The sequence below is a fragment of the Montipora capricornis genome, chromosome 11, assembly GCF_036669925.1.
Source record: "Montipora capricornis isolate CH-2021 chromosome 11, ASM3666992v2, whole genome shotgun sequence".
NCBI classification, from domain to species: Eukaryota; Metazoa; Cnidaria; class Anthozoa; order Scleractinia; family Acroporidae; genus Montipora; species Montipora capricornis.
The window spans coordinates 17,968,105-17,989,576 of NC_090893.1; the positions used below are offsets into that span (position 1 = coordinate 17,968,105).

The 21,472-nt window shown below is 41.5% G+C and overlaps 1 protein-coding gene across 2 annotated transcripts in view; it reads left to right on the forward strand.

The window, feature by feature from the left end:
• LOC138024879 (tyrosine-protein kinase transmembrane receptor Ror-like) overlaps positions 1-20,172 on the forward strand; it is a 73,758-nt gene extending 53,586 nt beyond the window's left edge. For both annotated transcript variants that reach the window (XM_068872071.1, XM_068872072.1), the window contains 10 exons: positions 1,966-2,369; positions 3,695-4,003; positions 5,486-5,509; positions 7,997-8,024; positions 9,074-9,241; positions 11,515-11,759; positions 13,552-13,602; positions 15,149-15,367; positions 15,652-15,908; positions 16,981-20,172. In XM_068872071.1, the coding sequence (XP_068728172.1) occupies positions 1,966-2,369; positions 3,695-4,003; positions 5,486-5,509; positions 7,997-8,024; positions 9,074-9,241; positions 11,515-11,759; positions 13,552-13,602; positions 15,149-15,367; positions 15,652-15,908; positions 16,981-17,850 (2,575 nt within the window). In that variant the 3' untranslated portion in view covers positions 17,851-20,172. The remainder of the gene's footprint in view (positions 1-1,965; positions 2,370-3,694; positions 4,004-5,485; positions 5,510-7,996; positions 8,025-9,073; positions 9,242-11,514; positions 11,760-13,551; positions 13,603-15,148; positions 15,368-15,651; positions 15,909-16,980) is intronic.
• The last annotated feature ends 1,300 nt before the right edge of the window (positions 20,173-21,472 follow it).

Sequence of the window (21,472 nt, forward strand, 5' to 3'; positions counted from 1 at the left end):
CGAATTGCTTGATCGAATTGTTTTCTTTGTGTCTTGGGTTAAAATAGACACATCCGTGTTGTTTTAACGCCACAAAATACTGTCACGTAAACGTTATTTTTGTGAGAGTTCATTTTTAGCACCCACAAATAACATAAGAGGATTCTCCAATTTGTTGAATTCCAGAACGTTCCAAGAGCCGTTGGTGTATGTTTGTCCTCGACTTAAAGCATCTTACGCTTTGTGAAAACCGCAGTCTTTCAAAACAGGAAAATATAAGCTGGTTGTTTGCTTAAACCTTTCAGCTCATCTGTCACCTTTTGAGTTTATGGATGTTTTCTGCCAGAAACCACTGTTGTGATGAAACTTGTGGGCATTCTTTTTCAATCGCATTAAGGATTTCTAGATCATAAGTTCAAAGAGCGGAGCCGACTTGTTTAAAACCCGATTAGCGCCGGTAATCCTGGGTTAACTATCCGTTGCCATGGTAGTTAACCCAGATTAGCACTGATCGGGTTTCGAACAACTCGGCCCAGAAGTTAATCAGGGACCTCACGATCAAAGACCATGACGTCCGCAAATGACGTCATGTATAATATAGCCAGTTTTTGTGATAATTCCAGTTTGTTCAACTTTCACAGACTATCCAGAAACCGAATTGGGAGGAGCAGTGTTGAAACTGACAAAGAAAATAAAGCATTCGCTGTTGTGTACTCCATCTTCTGTAGAAGTTGATATTCTGTAATTTCACCTGCAGATTGGCAGAGAACAGGAAAGAAATGTAAAGAAACTTCGAAGCCCACGTACAGAGCCATTGTTTTACTCATATAAGTCTATTTTTTGATGCGGTTCTCGCTGACTTTGCCGTCCTAGATCGTAAGGTCGCTATTTACTGCAGGCGCCGGGTTCGAAATTGAAACAGTTTGTTATCTTGAAGCGCGTCCTTTGAAGGGCTTAATAATGTGAAACAATTGTTTTTTTCGATAAGGGATTATCTTATATTCCTTATTAAAGTGTTTGCGTTTGCCGGTAAATCCTTGTACGGGCTTGCGGCAAAGAGATTTCCAGGCAGCTTTCTTGAAATTCGAGTCCCTGAGTTATGCGATTTCACTTGTCTGAATTCTTCGAATTTGATGGAACTAATCTTCTTGCAAACAAGCTGCTCATTGCGTATTTCTTTCAAGGGTTTAACAATTAAAAATTCCACCGAGTATGCACGGTATGATGTCGTCACTTAGCTGACCAGTGTTAAAACGCTATTTTCCTGTAATTTACTCAGAGCATTCGGCCACTGAAATACATTTTCCTTTTGTCTCGCCGCCAACGTGCACATCTTGTTCTTTTCATTATATCTTCTTAACATCTGGGACTGACATACTTAACCTTAGCTGAATTAAAGTATCTTATTTCCTCTGAACCAGAATAAACTTACTAAACAGATGGAACGAATTTAGTGTTTAAAAAAAAAGGGAAGTAGACTCCGAGGAACGACCAACAGCCAACACTGTTCACTAATTTTCTTTAAAGCTTTGAATTTTTTCCTCCGGTTTTCGGTTGTCATGTTTCATATTTTGAATTAGTTTTTTTGTACAAATTGATACTTTGCTTGGGCTGCCATGCGCGAAGCCGTGAGTTCAAGTCCGGCCGGGCCAAAAAAATCACTCCTTTTTTTTCTTCAGATTTTGAAAGTGTGTTTGCTTGACACCTGACTGGCAAAATTTTGAGCTTTGACTTTTATCCGTGTACTTATATACCGTGTATGTATACTCCTCTGGAAGAGTGTATGGGATTATCATTCGAGTGTTCCTTCAAAGTGCTGCGTTTTTTTTTTTTTTTTTTTTTTTTTTTTTTTTTTTTTTTTTGAAAACTGGCAGGTCTAGCCGGCGAGTTCTGACAAAAGGAAAGCTCCCCGGCTTAAACCCTCTGATAGCGTTGTTACATGAAGCCATCATCGTTTACTTGACATAACTTTTGTATTTTTTCCAGTTCTCCGGTATGCGAAGCTTACTCTGGTGGCTCGTTGTGCGAGCCTCACTTAAAAGGTCAGCGGGTTTTCGTCGATCCATCAATTCGATCGCAGGATCAGACGGGCAATCGAGTGGCCCTAAACTACGAGATGCTCAAATCTTATGTATCTGTGAGATGCAAAGCCTTCGTTCTTCCAACTCTTTGTAACTTCGCCTTCCCGCCGTGCGATCCCTCGTATTCCGAGCCAACGCCGAAGAAGTTTTGTCGAGACGACTGTTTAATCCTGAAGAACAGTATGTGTAAAAAAGAGTTTGAACATGCAAGCCGCTTAACAATGGTATCGCATCTGCTTCCCAATTGCTCTAGTATGCCGACTGTTGGAGACCCAGGTTACAAAAAATGCATACGAGTGGTCAATAAGGGTGAGTTGACCTTATCACAACCAACTGCTTATCTTTACTAGCAGGGCTCAGGAGACACTTTGTAATATTACCGGAAAATTTGGTTTTATCAAGTGTGTTGATAAAGGTCGATTTACCACCGTGAACGATTTGGGAAGCTGCTGTTTCGAGCGTTAGCTTCCCATATCGTTCACAGTGGTAATTCGACCTTGTTCAACACGTTTGATAAACCAAATTTCCCTGTTTCACTCTCCCACCGACGCAGCACCACATTTTCTTTAGAAACTAGAAATTTGTTCACTTTGTAATGTTAGCTGTCTGTATTTGCATCCAGGAGTTATGTTAAAGTTGATAGGGTTTGAGCAGGGGATCAGTTCGTGACGCTTATTAACATCGGCGTTGATCTGGCTACTCAGGGATGCGGAAAGATAGTTCGGTTGTTGGCGGCATAGGGAGGTTGGGTATGGGATAGATCTCGCCTATGCTTATTTCCCTTTCGTAAACGGTCGTTGCCGTTTCTCAGAACGGTCGTTGCCATTTGAAACGGTCGATGCCATTTTTTAGCTCTGAATTACACTCATTAGGTCTAAGAACTCAAAAGGTTGCGGTTACTGGGAGTTGTGTCTCGCTGGTCATATGAGTTAGGGTTCGGGTTAGGGTTCTGTTTAGGGTGAGGGCTAAGAACCCGAGTTCGAATATTGAAATTTTCGGACTCTCTTTTTACCTCCAGTTGTTCTTTTATAAATGTTTTTTTTTCCTTTTTTGTCTTAATTTTTGTTAATATTTTTTCTTAGTTTGTTTCTTTTAATTTTCTTTGAAGTGAAGTGTATATTTGACCGTTATAAATGGCATCGACCGTTTTAAATGGCAACGACCGTTTCAAATGGCAACGACCGTTTACGAAAGGGAAATTTACCTCGCCTATACTCCCCCTACTTGAAATTGTGATATATATATATATATATATATTTTTTTTTTTTTTTTAAAGGTTCATTCGTTAATTCTTTTCTTGTTGGTTTTTTTTCCCACTGATTTGTGATTTGTTTTAAGTTGAAGATATCTCACAAAGGTGTCCTTTGGGCCGAGAAAAATATGGCACTCACTATCGGTCATGATATCACATTAACCCTTTAGAGTATTTGGTACGTGTAAGGCGTAAGGGTCTGTCGTTATGTCAATAAATTTCATGAATGTTTGGACAATTGCTCAGGAAAGATCCTTTTGTATGAGGATAATTTAATCTTACAATGCTGCCCTAGTTCATGCATCTAAGGTAGCTAAAATAGTCACTAGACCAGCAGGGTGATTTTATGAGTTTCGCGCAAATCACTATTTTATGTTTTCAGGTTCCGGACCGAGGTTCAAAGTCCATATGAACGATATTACCATGTTTGAAAACAAGCCAGTCATCATCAAATGCAGATTAAGCCCGAAGCGCATCAAGGCGAACATCACGTGGTATAAAGACGGCCATTTAATCGGCGATTCGCATCGCACTTACAAGATTATCGCAAATCGTTGGGGATCGAGGGTCAGGATTCGAAAAGCGAAAGTATGGGATGCCGGGCTATTTGAGTGTGTGGTTGAGGGACCCGGAGGGACGGTAACTGCGCAGGCGCAGTTAAAGATTCATGGCTCCATTCTGCCAACCGCAGGTAGGATTACTGTTTTTATTCTTTGATCAGTTTAATTTGTGGGAACATGAAGCATTCCTTAGTAAGGATCTTAAAGTAGTACTATGACCAAAGAATCCTTTATCCTTTGTTCTTCGCCTTTTGAAAGTGTTTTTGCCTAACACCTAACTGGCAAAACTTTGAGCTTTGACTTTTATCCAAAGGCTGTTTACTTTGGTTGTAAGTTTTGGATTTCGCTATCCGCCATTACTCGCGTTCAAAACTGACCGATGAGACCTCAAAGGGTTGGATCTAGTGAAAGTGATGTCATTTAGTCACTAGCTTAAAATTTCAGCATGTGAATGCAGCTTGTTATATACGCAAGACGTGAGTTCAAAAGTCTGAAAGCGCGGAGTGCTCGTACTGAAAATTAATTCAGCCGCGTACACACGCGTTGCATTCTCAAGCTGCTGTGTCTTTGACGTCATTTACTCATCGATCCAGCTCTCTCAAGATATTAAGGTTAGCAAAAAACCGGTTTCTTTTTTTAAAACAAGGCTTAAAACTTGGGTCACTTTGTGTTAAGTTAACATAGCTTAAGTTTGAAATCCAGAGAAAAAGAAGAATTGATTTTTTGGTCATTGTAACACATCGCATTTTGCTGACGGGCGAATAGCGCCCACAATATTTGCTTCGTTTGCTCGAAGCCTGGTCAGCGCTACCCGTTGCCGGGTTAAGAAGTATCAAAACCTATAGGTTTCCACGGTATTTAACGCTGGTTAACTCTAACCGTGCTTCGAGCAACCCGGGCCGCAGTGCTAGGTTTCAACATTGATTTTCCTCATATCACTAGCCTAAATCTTAAAAAAAAAACTTAAAAGTGCTGTTCCAATATGTGTAAAGGTTTGTTTTAAAAATATGTTATTTAACATTCAGTTCTCCTTTAAACGGTTTCCGGCAACATTTGCCCAATATTCGTTCCACAAAAGTTCATTGAACGGATGTTGTTCAAATGTTGCAAGCAAAAACAAAGTTGTGTGGATGTCGGTCAAATCGCACCAACAAAGGAGCCAGCACTTTGATTGCGGGATCTAAGATCAAGAAACCAGACTCTGCCGTTCAGATTTAGGACCTAATGTGAACACGCTTGTTGTCTACAAATGTTGAACGAACTGTTCGAACGGGTTCAACATTTTCCATAACAAAAAAAAAAAAAATGTGGAATCGATGTTGAATAAAAGTTTACTGAAATCAGTTTAAATTTGATTGAACACGATGTCAACATTTTGTAACCTTTCAACGGTGTTGAACGACCTGTTCAAAGGCACCCGGCAACATTTGGTTATGTAAGCAAGCTGATTCAAATGTTGAAATCGTTTAAATAGGACTTTACCATTACATCTGTTGGTTCAATGTGACGTTGACATTGCTTTCGAAGTTTCTTGAACTCTCCCATTCAGCATTAGTTCGTAGCCATACCATTATTTCTTTTCTTAGAAGTGCTTTTTTCAATTTGTTTCACAGATATAAATGATTCTTTCTCGGAAGGTAAGGAAACCGTACACTTGTTTTTCTCAATACGTTGTTTTCGATGTGATGAGCAGTTCATCTAACGGAGATTGGTCTTTTCTTACTTACGCTAATTTGTATTTGAGAATCATGCGTTTTTTAGCTCCTGTAATTGCTGTATTCAAAAGTAAAGTTGTTCATTCGATCCATGAACCATTCAAGGAGACGAAATCGTTTTTAGTGTCAAGTTGTAATATGCACTATATAAATGCCCACCTTCAACCGACAGGCTTTTCGACCGTTTGTTTTTTTTTATGGAAATTCGCATTGCTTATCGTAGTCATCTGATTGGATGAATTTCAGCTTTGGCGGGATTTTCATATATGAAAATTGTTCCACGGCACACAATGCCTGTACTGTGAACGAGGGCCTTGGAGCCTAGGCACTTGTTCGAGAATGTTTAGTGACCGTGAGGGTGACATTTTATATACACGTGACATGTTCACCTCGCTAGGTCTAACGCAACGTTATGTATTGGTTACAAAGTGTCGGAGTATTTAACAATTATTCTGCGAGGGCGCGCTGGATATGAAGTGATGGATAACGCGCCGAGTTGGTTATAATCACTTTATATGCAGCAAGCCTGAGTAGAATAATTGTTTTATTAAAAACTCCAGGATCAACTCTTCCATGTTGATTTTATTGGCACAAACGGCTTTTGTCGGCCATTTTTTCTCAGACCTGCAAAAATGTTTTCAGTTTGCTTAATTGCTGACGCGTTCCTTGACCATATTAGGTACAGTAGGTATATGAACTAATAGCCTGTGTCCGGCGCGCCGATGAAAATACTGGAAATCTGATATCCGTTGTTAAGTTTTACTAAATAAATTCTAAGAAGTCACAACTAAGTCAAGCAAATGAACCAATCCAATTTGCGGGAAAAATAAATGCAGCCCCAGCTGGCGAAGCGCGAGAAAACGTGGGTGCTGCGTTGGTTCGCTTTCCTGTCGATTGGTGGAGAAAGCGGCGCGAGATTTGTAAGTAAATTAATTTGCGTTGTTTCGCAAATTTCACGGCTATCGCGAAATTGCTTTCAACACTTAAATCCTCGCTCGTGGCTAACAAGGAACATTCAACAGCACCTCATTGTTGCCAGTTCAAAATGCTCTCCTTATGAGTATTATGTAAGTAAATTCACGAGGACGTTCTGTAATTTTGAAAAAGGAATCTAATTAACTTGCTTTTTGTTATGATCTTACGTCCCCGCTGACGCAATCCTATAAAAAATCTCATCGCAAAGTGACGTGAGCGGGTCGGGACGAGTTGACGTACCCTGCGATCAAAGAGTCTCTTTCGAAAGAAGTCTCTGCTCGCGGCCTGCACCTTCTTTGATGCAGTTTCGACTGGTCAAACCTGATTTTTTTTTACAACCTCGTGGCAATTTTTAACTGTCTAAATTCCCATGAGTATTTCCTCTGCATGTCGCTTACAGAAACTAGTCTGCCAGAAACCTGTATTTAGGAAGATCGAGAGAGAGTCAGCTCAGTCTCAGGGTAGAGTTGACGCCGAACCCGCTCGAAATGCTTTTGAGCAACAATCTTCTATTATGGCATCATAAAATGAGCTTTCCGGCGGAACAAGAATCTGAACTTTTCCGTGATGAAAGCATTAACATTTTTTGGCCGCCGTGCACAAACAGAAAGACAACGTAAAATCGCCTGGTTATTTGTTTAAATACCTATTGACTGGTATAGGTCGCACCGGACGGGGAAATGTTTGACTTTCGGTTTGTACGCCGTGAATACCTCCCCGTTCGGCCTTCTCACTCAGTCAATAAGTGCTTATTATTATATGACTAGCTCCGTGAGCGGGCAAGATGAACCAAATCGCGCGCTCTGATTGGCTACCCGAGCGGGCAAGATGGAGCGATACTGCCCGCTCGGGATTTCTCGCTTGGTCCCGCAAGATCAAAGATCATTTTTTGGTGTTTCAAGTCATCTAATAAATCCTTTATTGACCAAGATTGTTCGGTCAAGATGACTGAATATTGGCCAAAAGAACTTGGCCAATATCCAGTCATCTTGACCTCACGCTTGGTCAATAACCCATACATATCGGCCCTTTATCTTGTACCTTTCTCTTGCGCGCGCCTTCAGTTAGGTCGACATTGTCGTCACCAGAGCCTCGGATCTTACGTCTGCGCATGACCCGAGACTCTGGGAAACTCTGCGAAGGAGAACGTGCGCTGTAGGGTTCTTATTGGCAACAATTGGCTATTTGAACCTTGCGGCGCCTGCTCACTCGTCGTGCTAACATGTATGCTTCAGTCAAAGACGCCTTTTCATTGCTCTTCACGAAAACCAATGAGAAGACACTTTGTTTCAGGCTTTCCCCAGAGCTCTTCTCTCCCTCGGTCATGCGCAAAAGAGAAGAGCTCTGGGGTCGAGATTGTATCCGTTTAGATATCTCCCTTGTTTTTTGTCTACTACTTATCAGTACTTACCTGTTTATTTCGTCTTTTTTTAGAGCCGCGCAGACAAAATGCAACCGAATGGTAAGTTTCCTACAACTTTTGACTTAAATCACTCCTTACGAATGTTTTGTGGGTAGTGCACTGTAAGTGCAAACAATATCTATATTGTCATCTGGGTTGTCTGAATGAGTAAGTGAGTTAGTGAGTGTAAGATTGTAAAAAAACGTTAAGAGAAGATTCGGAAAAAGCCTTTAACCACCAAATACAAAAAAGAAATCAACTAAAAAAAATAACTGTGATAATAAAGATTATATGCCTTCGTCAGGGCTTAAGTGACAGTCCAATCGAGATTCGAACCCTGGACATCCCTCTGAGCGGTCAGTGGCGTTTTTACTTTATTGGCTAACCCAGACGTCGGTTAAGCAGGTATCGGAAAGACCACAGCACGTCGTTCTCACTATTGTGGGTCGGGTACTATTGCCGATTCGGCGACACGTGTGTTTTAAGTTGGTTCCAACTCGGCTCGTCATGACCTTTTTTCGAGCACTGTGACTTTCCTCCTGTTAAGCCCTTTAACACCCAAACCGGTCTGAACCGGCCAGACTTGGTATTAGAGAGTTTAAGCAAAGACAACGGCTACGGCAACAAAAACGTCAGTCTAAAATACAAGTTAGCGCTATCGCAAGTATTTCGCGATTATTCCGTCTTGTTCACCTTGCGCAATACAGGCGAACTATCCTGTAACTGAATGGGTACGAACGGTTTTAAAGTCAAAACAGAAAATGACTTTTTCATTGTTTTACGCTCACGTTGTCGTCAAAACCTAAAATTTGGTGATTTCACGTTGTTGTTTTGTGGAGTACGGCAGAGAAATGCACGGAAATTCGTGCTGCACGTGCAGCACGATTATTTTTCCTTTTTTAACCAATAATATCCTTGCTTCGTGGCGTTGCCGTAGCAGCCGTAGTCTTTGCTTAAACTCCCTATTTTACTCTGTCTAACGCCAGACGATTTTACTCGTTAATGGGTTAAACCTAACATATTCAAATTCCCATTTTAGCTGAGTTTAGAAACCCATATCCACCCCGTTGAAGTGCCTTTGCTTAGTCCCAATGTCCATTTGCTTGCAGGACATCCTCGCCTTCTGGCCTGTGTGAAAGATATCGCGGTAAAGCATGTGCTGACTTTATGGGAAATCAGACCATCTGGGTGAATTACCGAGGCCATCAAACAATAATTGAGTATAAACTGGCAAAGACGCTTAAGTTTATCAAAGAAGGTCATCAGGTGTCTGATAGGTAAGGTAACAGCAAACGACAAAAGGCCTTCATGCAGTTGCTGGGATACTCATAATTCACCAGTGTTACACACTCTAAATGGGTAATACCCATCCGAGTCATCCAACCATGCATGCACCGTATTTAGGTCTAAGCACCCATTTTGAATAGTGCTGATAAACTGTGTTTTAGTCTAAACGCCCATTCTAAGTAAGCGCCCATCTTAAATCGATTAGCTTTCAATGTTGGTAATGGGTCTCTATTTAAATATTATAAAAATTCGTCTTCATTCAGCAGCGTGCTTCGATGGTGTGGTGGTTATCGATGATTCCTTACGCGAGGCTAATGGACTAGGTTCAACCTTTTTGTCATCCATGTCCGTCGGTCATCTTAAACAAAAAATTTCCTCTTTTTCCCTTTTTTTTTTCCTTTTTTTTCCTGATAGAAAATTTTTAAGTATAGGGTAAACTTCATGTAATTGAAGTGAAAGAGGAAACGCATATTTAATGAGTTGCTTGGATGACTCGGATGGTCATCTGAGATGGCTTGCACTCACTGATCTAAATTTAGATGATATGGCTATTACCCATTTAGATTGTGTAACACGGGTGCATAATTGGTCCCTTGAGGAGAGGTTTTTGACGCCCGTTCCTCGATACCAGAAGCAAATGACCTTAAAGCCCGTTACTTGCGACTCATTTCCTTGGAACAAAGCTGGGAATTTTTGGACACCAATTTTATGCCCAAATATGGACAAGATTAAGATCGAAGCTGCACGCGCGGGAAAATGCACGAGCTTCGTTTTATCCAAATAAGGAAGTTTTTTAACTAAAAGAAAATTCCAGCTCTGAACCAGAGTTAAACGCTTCAAGATCGTGAGCTTCTGCCGATACTTAAGGACGTTCGCGCGAAATTTTTTCAACATTGATTTTCTTCTGAAACTTTTACTACTGTAAGATGATGAGTTAGTTATTTCAGAAATGTAAAAAAAATGGGGGGTCACCGACTTCGTTTTGGAGAGAACATGTCCGGAAAAAACCCAAAATGTGACAAAATCGGGCTTCGTTATCAAATAAGGCCAGTGTCTGTAAACCCAAATATATTGCAATTAAATCTTTGAAGTGAAATCTTCTCTGCCAAATATTGTTTAAGTGGACTAATTAAGTGAATTAAGTCCACTGGTGAGGTTCCCTTAAAGATCAAGTTCGCATTTAGCGACCACAGTTTCACGCGCCTTGCAGCCGCAAGATGGAAGGATTTGATGTCCCGTGAGCAGAAATCTTGAAATTTTTTGAACTTCCCACATTGATTTTTTGTTCATTTTTGGACAACGTGGAGATAATTGTAAATAAAATCCGTTTCTGGAAAGAAAAATAGGGGTCACCGAACGTCCAAGAGCGTTAAATCCAGGCAAAGCTATAGCAATGGCCTTTTGCCCTATTAGTTCTCATTTTATTACTTAGCGCGCGCGCTCGTGTATGACGTGGCGTGTGCATTTGCGTGCGCAGTAAGGATGCGCAGAAACAATTGGCGCGAACGTCCTTAATTCGCTGCTTTTTGACTCCGATTAAGCATTCAGCTCGTTTTTCATAAAGTGGCCCTTTCTTGGGCCAACCTTCAAATTTACAAATTGAGACTCCCCGTTCTCCTTTGGCTGTTTCGAGCACTAGCCAATGCATTCTCGTCTCCAGAGTTCGCTTTTCTTTTTGGTCAGCACCAAGAACACGGACTCTGGCCACAGCCAAAGCAGGAAGTCCGCAAATCACGGACTTCCGGCTCTTCGGCGCATTCTCAGAAATTTGAACAATAACGGTCTTCAACGGTTACAACATTATATCATTACCGTGACTGCCCGTATTTTTGGCTGTGGTCAGAGTCCGTGTTCTTGGTGCTGACCGAAAGAAAAGCAAACTGGGAGGACGAGAAAGTAGCCGCCAATGCGCAGTATTGGGAACTCACAGATTTTCAGGGCCTATCTTGCATGCTGGGGACTATTCGGTTTGCCCTGCAAAAAAATCTTATTTCATCACGTAAGAAAACCTTCTTTGCTTAGGAATGTTTGGAAATAAGCTAGTTGACCTTTTCCATTTAAACGCCCAAAAATCTTGGTCAACATCAGTTCCCCGTTTCCTAGTTGCTGTTTGTGACTTTGCCAAAACGAGTTCCAAATCATGCAATGAAAATGCAATGAATATCAAGCTAATTTCCACTTCAATGGTTTTTCACCAAGACTCTCTTTGAAACGGTCACAAATAGAAACATTACAAGGCTTCCTTTTTTGTTTTGATTGACAGCTGTTTTAAGTATGGGATACCAGCTATGTGTTACCACATTTTTGAAACCTGTGATAATCAGAGCCTTGGTTCCAAGCCCCGGTTATGTCGTGAGGACTGCTTTGCTCTCTACTCCGACGTTTGTAAAGCTGAACTTCAGTTTGCGGGAATGGACCTAAAGTATAAAGCTGTTCTCCCAGACTGCCACATTCTTCCAACGCGCAGCGACAAAGACCATTCCTATTGCACTCCACTTGGGATTCCAGGTTAGATGATGAAATCCGTAACAATTTCATCCCTGAAGCGGAAAGAATTTTAGCGTGAAGTTTTACTTTTCAAACGTGAACGGTTTGTCCTGTTGTGTGTCACTTAAACCAATGTCGGAATCGTTGGCGGTTATGTCGCGAAATTGACATCGTTTTTGACGGAATACCAGCTTGTTTTGTTGACGTGCTCTGAAAGTTTTCAGGTTTTCCGTGAAAGCGGAGATGCTTATGAATCTGCCTAGGAGAGCAGGTGAACAAAACAAGCTGCTATGCCACCAAAAACGTTGTCAATTTAACGACATGACCGCCAACATTTCATTGGTCATGAGTGACACATGACCGGACAAACCATCAGCGTTTTTCGTGAATAAGGCCTATTGGTCCCTCAGCGGTGAATAGAATTGTCACTTAGAAGTTAATCATCGTGTTAAATCGAAAGCAATCCTCGCTTCTTGTGACCAGAGACGTTTTTTCATTTGTTCTTCTCACTTGAGGCACCATTACACGTTTATTCAAACTTTAATCAATGTGAGGGTTGTGTAATACAGCTACGTATTGGATTCACGTTACTTGGTTAACTATTAGGGAACTTAAGCAACGACAACGGCGACGGCACCGAGAGCGTCATCTCAAAATATAAATTCGCGTCATTGTAATCACTTTGTAAACATGTCAACCCTTCTTATATGACAAGGGTGTGGTAGTTCCTCAAAAATGACATTGGTCGGAACGGCGCTTAATTTAGGGGAGAAAATGAAACTTTAGCGTCAAGTGCTGACGTTCTCCTTAAAACCTAAAATTTGACTATTTCACGTTGTTGTTTTGCTGACGACGGCAAAGAAATGGACAAAAGTGAAAAACGCACGTGCAGGGCGTGCAAAGCTATTGTTTTTGCCTACTAAATATGCACATTTGTGACGTTCTCGTTGCCGTCGCCGTTGTCGTTGCTTAAGTTCCCTTATGACTCAACCGCGGGAACCCTAGCCAAATAGCAATACATGAAGTTCTTAGCCTTAAGGGGACGCCTTGTGACAATTTGTCAAATTTATGCTTAGTACCCAGTATCTCATGATGCAGCTGTATTATGGGCCGTGTAGCGCTTACATTTCAGCAGACGCATCTATTTGAAAGTAATTTTAATTTGAAGTGCTATCTTTATTGAAAGAAATGTATTCCTATATTTGAAGTTGGGTCTATACAGGAAAGATAGAACTTGATCCTCTCACTCAGCTGTGACAGGAACCCATGACCCGGAGCCCACAACTCTACTGTGTTCGTGTAACGGCGTTTTCACAGACCGATTTATTTTTAGATTGAATTTCCCGCGAATGAGACTCCCACAGGACCCCGATGACCAATTACAAGAAATTAAGCTGACATCATAGATGAATTTCCCGTAAATGAGACTTCCGGGCATACCAACACTCCAACAGAGCTCACTCTCTCTCTCTCTCTCTCTCTTTCTCTTAATTTTCTCACGGCCAATCCAATTTGTTTTTTTTTTCACGCGTTGTGATGGGCTCATATGAATATTTGCGTTTCTTGTGATTGATCCAAGCAATCGCTTTGGTTTTGGCTCGGCTTCATTGAATTTAAAGCAGTGCCATTGTACTCAACCGTTCATTGATAGGAAACGCTAAACGTGATACAGCAATACAGATCTTAATCTGGTTTGGTTCGCAATTTCACTGAGAAACAATTAGCACAAGACGAACCGTTCTTCCATTTCGACCGCAACTTTGCACTTTGATTTCTAATAAATATGGTGTCATTTAATTCTCTTATTTTACAGGCGTTGGGACCAATATACCACCTGAAGAAACAACATCGCTCGTAATTGAAGGTTAGAATTTCTTGGTTTGCAGTCTCTTATACCTCGTCACTTGTTTCTCGTCCCCATTGCCGGCGATTTTTTCGGTCATCACCGAGAACGACCTGCTATTTTTATTCATTGGATCAGCTTCGCCTTTGATACACACTTAAGAAGTAACAATTGAACGAACCTATGACAAAGCATGAGGATGCATAGCCTGCGAGAAGACTCGTTGGCGCAGCGGAACGAGTGGCAAAGTCACGAGAAACGGACGCGAGCCCGCGAGAGGCATGGCGCGAAAAAATTAGAGTTTACAAGAATGGCATTGTTTTCCGAATTCAGGGCGTTCGTTCACGAACGCAGCATTCTGATTGGTGAAAAATTGACAGGTCTTGTTGTTATGTAGATTTCATTCCCACTAAGAGCCTACACATGCAATTTGCAGTGATGTTTGTTTTATGTTTTGCTCAATTTCGGTTGCTAATAATTTGACACATTGAGTGAGCGAGTTGTCAATTTTTTACTCCTTTGGAGGGGTGGGATTCAAAAAACAATACCATCCTTTGCAGGCTCTCATTTTTCGCTCGCCGACTCGTCTCAGGCTCCTCGCGGGCTCATTTCACTTGCCCGCTCGTTTCTCGCGGCTTTGCTACTCGTTCCCGGAGCTCCAGAGCTGAAAGTCTACTCGCACGAGGAACCGCCTAGTATGGGTAATCAAATCCGGTGGTGACGAGTGAAACCAAAATCAAAAAATTTACTTCACTCAGTGATTGGTTCAAAGTTCTCGCGCCATTTTTTCAACCAATCAGAAGTGAAACCAAAACCAATCGTAGCTCGCGCGTGCACATTTTCCCCTGCTTTGTGTCGGCTACGTGTTATTGCTTCGAGTTTTGATTGGTTTACTGGATTATCTCCGTCCTTTCTGATTGGTCAAAGTAATTACTTTGCTTTTGGTTTCACGACACTCATTTGAAAACCGCTCTACCATTTGATTAGCTATTAATATCATGGGTGACAAATTGCGTTCATAAGACGCCATTTTGGCACTGTGGGAAAAGTTGCCATGGCAAGATTGTAATTTCACATGTGAAATTATAAATTAACGCTGATTCGTGCCAAAATTGAGGAGTAATTTGTCGCCCGGGTCATTAAACGCTTATCAAATACTAGAAGAATGATACATTAATTTGACAATGGCAGCTAATGACACATTAATTTGACAAATGTTTCGCACGCAAGGACACCGCAACAGTTTGCACCAATCTTTGGCTGAATGCAAAGTATGCGCAATCGCAGTGAAGACCAATTTTTCTGATAGCTGGTAATCCCTCTGCTTTCGAATTTCTTTGGTATTACGAAAAGGTCGTTAGTGGAACATGCTTCATCCTGGGTGCTGATATAAGGGGATCGAGGCGTGTGGGGACAAAAATCTACCGCTGGAAATGGTTTCAAAAAGTCTCTTTGCATTACAGTGAGAATGTGAATTAAAACCACCTTCTCGCGGCTACCACGAGGTGCTTTTTTGGTTGAATGTGTTACTGAGAATATCGTTACTGAAATTTGTATTTTCAAACAGATCACACTTGCTACAATGGCACCGGTCAAACGTACTTTGGCCGAAAAAGCGTGAGTAAATCTGGTCGCCCCTGCCAACCTTGGCCAAATATGGATCCTCCGGGTCATAACTTCTGCCGTAATATTGGAAGCGTGCGTGATAGCCCGTGGTGTTATGTGGGACGGTATAATGAAATGGAATCCTGTGGCATAAGCAAGTGTAGTCAGGTTGCGGCTGCAGGTAGGCCATTTGTTGCGTTTTGGTGTGATATTTAATTAACTTTCGTTGCAGAAGGTGTTATGAATAGGGCCCTTATCACGTGTTATGAATAGGGCCCTTATTACGTGTTACGAATAGGGCCCTTACCACTCGGCGGTCTGGTTGAGCCCTGAGGGACTAAAAACCTCTTTTTGGCCGAGTAACATTTGTTGATAACCTGGTCCGTCCCTGACTCCTGACGCAGGGTAAAGGAACGCGCGCCGAGAGATTTCAGCTTTTTTCAGAGAATTCCTTTTTCTGCTCAGGTTCCAAACAGCCCCTGAAATCGTATCGCCCTGTCGGTCGAACAGTCTACGTCATTTCCGCCATCATGGCTGTCCTGATTGTGGCTTTCCTGTCGATCATTGTCTACCTGAAAGTGCAGCACAGGAAAAGCGCTCTTCCGCAGAGTGACCAAGCTTCTTCCGGTTCTATATCCAAAAGTACCCAGAGTACTTTGCAGCAGCCGAGCTTTGACCTGAAGCAAAGCATCAGTGAAATCAAGTCTTGTGTTTTTAATCAGGTAAGTGGTGTCTTGTGGTCCATGCTGCTGTTTCTTTACAGACTCAGTAACAGCCACCTTGAACATGAAGGTATTGCTTTACAATAGCTTCCATTTGAATGGCTACGGACTCGAGAAATTAACGGCACAGTGTAATAAGCAGAACCTCAAGCTGAGTAGCTTTCATTTGAATGGCTAGATGTTAAGATATCTTCAGACACAAATTTGAATTACAGGATAGTAAACAGCGTTGTATGAAAGTATGTTCAGTAGCTTTCATTTGAATGGTCGCACTTGAGGATTTTACCGACAGAGTTAAAGGTGTACAGTAAAATACACAGCACCACAGAAAGGACAGCTCAGTATCTTTTATATGAATGATCACACACTGTAGGATTTCACCCAGACTCAAAAGTTTGAATCACCTTGTACAGTATAATACGAATCACCATAACGTCAAAGATACACAACAAAAGATTATTCGAGCAGATTTTCTACGACATTCCGATTATATTTGGGGCGTTGAACTGCCAAGGCTTAAAAATGCGAAACGAGAATGCAAAGCAGTTTGTGGCATAAAACGGAGAATATAGACCTATGGGCCTGCCATCACGGTCGTGGGTCCAAAATACTGCTAGGTTTGCCAAGTTTACGTGACTTGCACAGCACAGAAAAAGGGAGATTCTGAGTAACAATGTTGACATATGTTTGCTTTGGATGGGAAGATTTATAATAAAATAGGAACAAAAAACATTTTCAATTTTTGGGTGCACTTAAAAGAGAAAGACAAGTTAGAATAAGAAAATGTTAACGCTTTTATGACAAACAGCAGCCTGCCATTTCCCGTTTCCCATTTCATGTAAACGCGATTCTAAATACCCCGAATGACCGGGTACCAACGTACAAGGAATGGGAAAGAGAAAGGTTTTACTGGAAAATCGAAACGCCCTCTAACACGAGAACAGTTCATAGGAAATGTTCAGATTGAAATTTCTATCAGTCTCAAAATCTCCTATTTTCCATTTAATCAGTCCAAGATTGAAGGTGCCTTGTTTTGCGCTACGTTGCTCATATCCCCTTGTTCTCTTCATAGAACCTTGAAGAGGTGAGCCACGGTAAGGTAAAGTTCCTAGAGGCGTTGGGCGAAGGGTTGTTCGCTAAAGTTTGCAAAGGTGCTTTGCTGAAAGTCGACTCGGAGTCGCCTGACGTGGAAATCGCTATCAAGCGCCTGAAAACAGGCGTGCCACCCGCAGCCGTCGAAAACTTCAAGCGTGAAACTTCTATTCTGGCTGGTCTCCAGGATATCAATGTTTTGTGCCTAATTGGCGTGTCTGCTGCCGAAGAACCGCGCTTCATGGTCTTTGAATACTACACCGATCTGGACCTGTGTCGTTTCTTAGTGGACAACGCTTCCAAGCTCTCCGGGTTGATACCGTGTGATCTTTCGGAGTACGACTTGTTATTGGACTTTGCGCTGCAGATTGCGTCTGGTATGGACTTCTTGGTCGAGCACAACTTCGTACACCGCGATCTGGCGGCTCGGAATGTCTACGTCGCCGAAGACAACATCGTCAAAATATCCAACCTTGGAATCGGAAGCTACAAATACCCAGGAGACTATTCTTGGGTTCATAGCAGCGCTTTACTTCCGGTGCGGTGGATGGCACCGGAAGCACTCAACGCGCTGCAGTTCTCCCACCGGACGGATGTCTGGTCCTACGGGATTTTGTTATGGGAACTCTACACCTTCGGGGGCCAGCCGTATGCCGGACTCAGCAATCAAGAAGCGATTGAACAGATACGGGATTTGCAGTTGCTTTCATGTCCCGATCAATGCCCCGCTCGGATGTATGGGTTAATGCGGGAATGCTGGGAGGAAGATCCCTCGGATAGAGCCCCGTTCTCCGAGATATGCTCACGGCTGAGAGAATGGGCCGGAGATTCAATAGCTGAGAGCCATTAGTGGTTGAAAAATGCTCAATTCACAAGTGGGAAGAAAGATAAAAATTTCAGCGAAATTGTCGTGTCGAGTGAAGCCAGCATCGCTGTCCATGGTGCGCGTAGATCGCCTTTCTGCAGTTTGCCGAAGGTTACAGTTAAGCTCCCAGCACTGGTATACGTAGATAACTTTCTATTTAACAATTTTCTCATTTTACCAGAGAAAATGGGACAATGTTAGCGATGTAAGGATACGCTAATCCCACACAAGGCATTTTTTTAAAAAAAGTCTGAAAAATTTGTACAAAATGTAAAAAGTCGTGGGAAACAATAATTATTACTTTCGAAGGAAATTGTAGTTTTATGGTTTTCGCGAAATTCATTTAGTTACGGTAACAACCCCTTCTCTTCTCAAAATGTTCCAAGATTTTTGGCGAAAATTTTGTTGGCAACCTGTCAGTGTGCTATGTTGTAGTTAAGGACGGTGCCTAATATTGTTGTTGCGCATACGTTCTGCGCATCTCGAGATACTTCAATAGGCCACTTCGGAAAATACCATAATACTCTTTGTTTGTCCCCCCAAATTTTGCATAAGCATTGTTTCCAGTTTCTCTTGGGACTTACAATGGTCCGAAGAGAAAACAAAAACATTGCTTATGCAAAATTCCTTATTAACACAAAGATATTTTTGCGCGGTTCAAAAGTATGCGGAGAAATCAGAACTTAGCAAGTGATCTTGGTATCCAAAAAGAAAACTGGGGGTAACCACGCATTTTTCAGAGATAATTAAGCTTCACTTTGTAAAAGAACGCCATACATTGCTTTGTATTTTAAAGCCTTTTACAAATATTGTTCATTAATTATCTTCGAAAAATACGTGGTTACCCTCAATTTTCTTTTAGGATTTCAATAACACTTGTTAAGATCTGCTTTTCCCGAAGCGACATTTAATGCCGACATCGTCGGTACCTTAGACCCGGTTCAAAAGTTGCATTTCACATATGCCTACTACATCTCGAGGGTTAACTGCATGTGAAGTGCGACGTTTGAATCAATTAAATTTCGATAGGATTGAATTAAATTCGACTTCTGCCGCATCTTTGACTGAGTAAGAACATTATTAACGTAGCCGATTTCGTCTACGGGATTATTTCTGCCTTATCTTACGTTCATGAGCGATTTTTTCGGGCGCAAAAACTCGGTGCAATTTTTTGCCGCGCCAAAGGCTGCATCGAATTGCTCCGACAAAAATCGCTTGCGTTAACGGGCTTTGACAAAAATCTTAAACTTGTCACGTGTCGATGTTGAAACCAAGAAAAAGCCTTAAAGGAGTGAAGGGGTTTCTTAAATTAATACTTCCGTGCAAACAGTGTTCTCTATCATTTATAAGGGAAAAAAGGTCCATTTCTAGCTTATTTTCCAAGGAATATTTATTTAGACTGTTGTAAACACAAGGCCGCCCTTCATCAAGGTGCAGTTTATTTTAAATTAATTTCCCTGTATACTCGTTTTTTGTAAGCCAAGTTCAGTCTAGTTAAAGAGAGGGAGTCTATCGTGCTCTATCGTGTGCGTTTTTTGCTTCTCACGTGACTTATGACAAATGAAGTTGCGTCAGATTTCTATATGATCTTAACAATACTCGATTAGCCTGGGACACGATCGGAAGCAATCTGTATCGCACCTTTGCTAGATTGTTATTATTAGATCGTAAGCGACACTAATATTTGCATTAAAGCGATGATTTTGGTTTGAAAAGCACGGGCAAGCGTTTGACAATGATTGTCGGCAATTATGCCGCAGATGATCTCACATGAACGTCATGAATGGATGAGAAAAGTAGAACGAGATTAAACTCTTCCAGTCATTTTGGCCGTTGGTAACGAACTCCTATCGTGTCACAGACCGATCACGGATTGTTAAGACCATATGAAAACCCTACTTAAATATTGTTGTACATATTACTTTGAAAAAACGCCACGAGAGGTACGGTGGAAATGTGCTTAAAGGAGATCTGCTCCTGCCTAAAGATGATAAGTAGTATGCTCAAGGAAAGCTTGAGAGAAAAAATTCCCTCTGCTATTGTTGATTTACAATTTCGCCTGTTGTAATTTTAAATGCTGTATTGGTTTGAACCCGCATGCACTTTCGCTATTGAGGGTCGAAGTGACTTGTCAGGGGATAAAAATGTATGGGCGAATTTGTTTGAGGTTCAATATCAACCATACTCGAATGGATAGACTGAATCACTATGGACGTCCTACCTTGGAACATGTTGTGTTCTATTAGTTTAATTTTAGCATATCGTATTTAACGTGAAGCAGAGTTAATAAAAGTTTCGGGAAAACGAGTTATATTTTATCCTTTGATTAATTTATCCTAAGAGCGGTAAGAATCCTTTTGCGTTTTTCATAATTAAGGAAGTGGCCCATCTTTGATCGCTTTTTGTTTAGCACTTTTCCATACGCTTTGTTTACTCCACTGTTAGCCGATATCTTACGAAGGCGAAACATGAGATGCCATCTATACGCTTGCGATACCTAAATTGATGCCTTAAACACATACATTGACGATAATGAAGTGCGCATTTCTAAACGATGAATTGAGGATTCTTGGATATTGCAAAGCTGGGTTAATGAGAACAACTTTAAGAAGGATAATACTAAATTCATTGTTAAGCTGCAATCCTGGACAAAATTGTTGGGACAATTAAGTCGACAAAGCACGATCGATTTCAAAGGCAACACACGGGCATAACTCTCCCCCTTACAATGTTACTAGAATCCCGAAAACATTCAGAAAAGCTGCAGTGGGCTTCAACATTGGTTGGGGTGGGGTGGTGGAGGGCACCTGATAGGACGCTAAGAGGGAAATTATTTTAAAGTATAAGGCACACCTTTAATTGAAGCGATTTTAGTGTTCATTATTGAAAGTGTTCCAAAAATTTTGTCTTCTAATGTAGTTACTGCGCAACGGGCGAGAGGACAAAAGAAGTATCAGTCCTAGGTAGGATTTGAACTTACGACCTCCATAACACCGCTCTCCATTGAGATACAACAAAATCATGGGAATCGAGGTCGCTTGTCTCGGACGAGGTGTCCCTTCCCATTGGCCCCAGTCGTTATCCGGTGGATAAGTCACTATACAACAGTTTCAATCTGGGAAATGATTTGAGTATTTGCTGGCGCAAATGTAAATATGCATAAACTAAGCACACCTAAGTAGAGGCGTGTTTGAAAACCTTTGTCAACGTTTAACGCAAACTATATTTTACACTCTGGATAGCGATTATAGATTATCCTTGATTGCGTACGCAACTCCTAATCAGTGTTGGGTTTCCTGTGCAGTATTGGGTGTCCTGTGCAATTAATAAGCGAGGCTTTTGTGTCGACACACATTTGCCTCGCTCTGAGGCGCTTGATTGCGTTCTGCCGCACTTCGACGCTCTAACCCACGTTGTGATTCGTGTGTCCTTGGCGTTTATCTTTCAAACGTTTGCTGCGGTCTGATATTCTGTTTTCGTAAAGTTTTCATCTTTTAAAAGTTTGCTGAATCTTCGTAAAGCGTACATATCAGTTTAATTATCATGCTTAAAACATGAATTTTTAGTTATTGTTAAAAATCTTTCTGTATTCATTAGCTATCGTCTT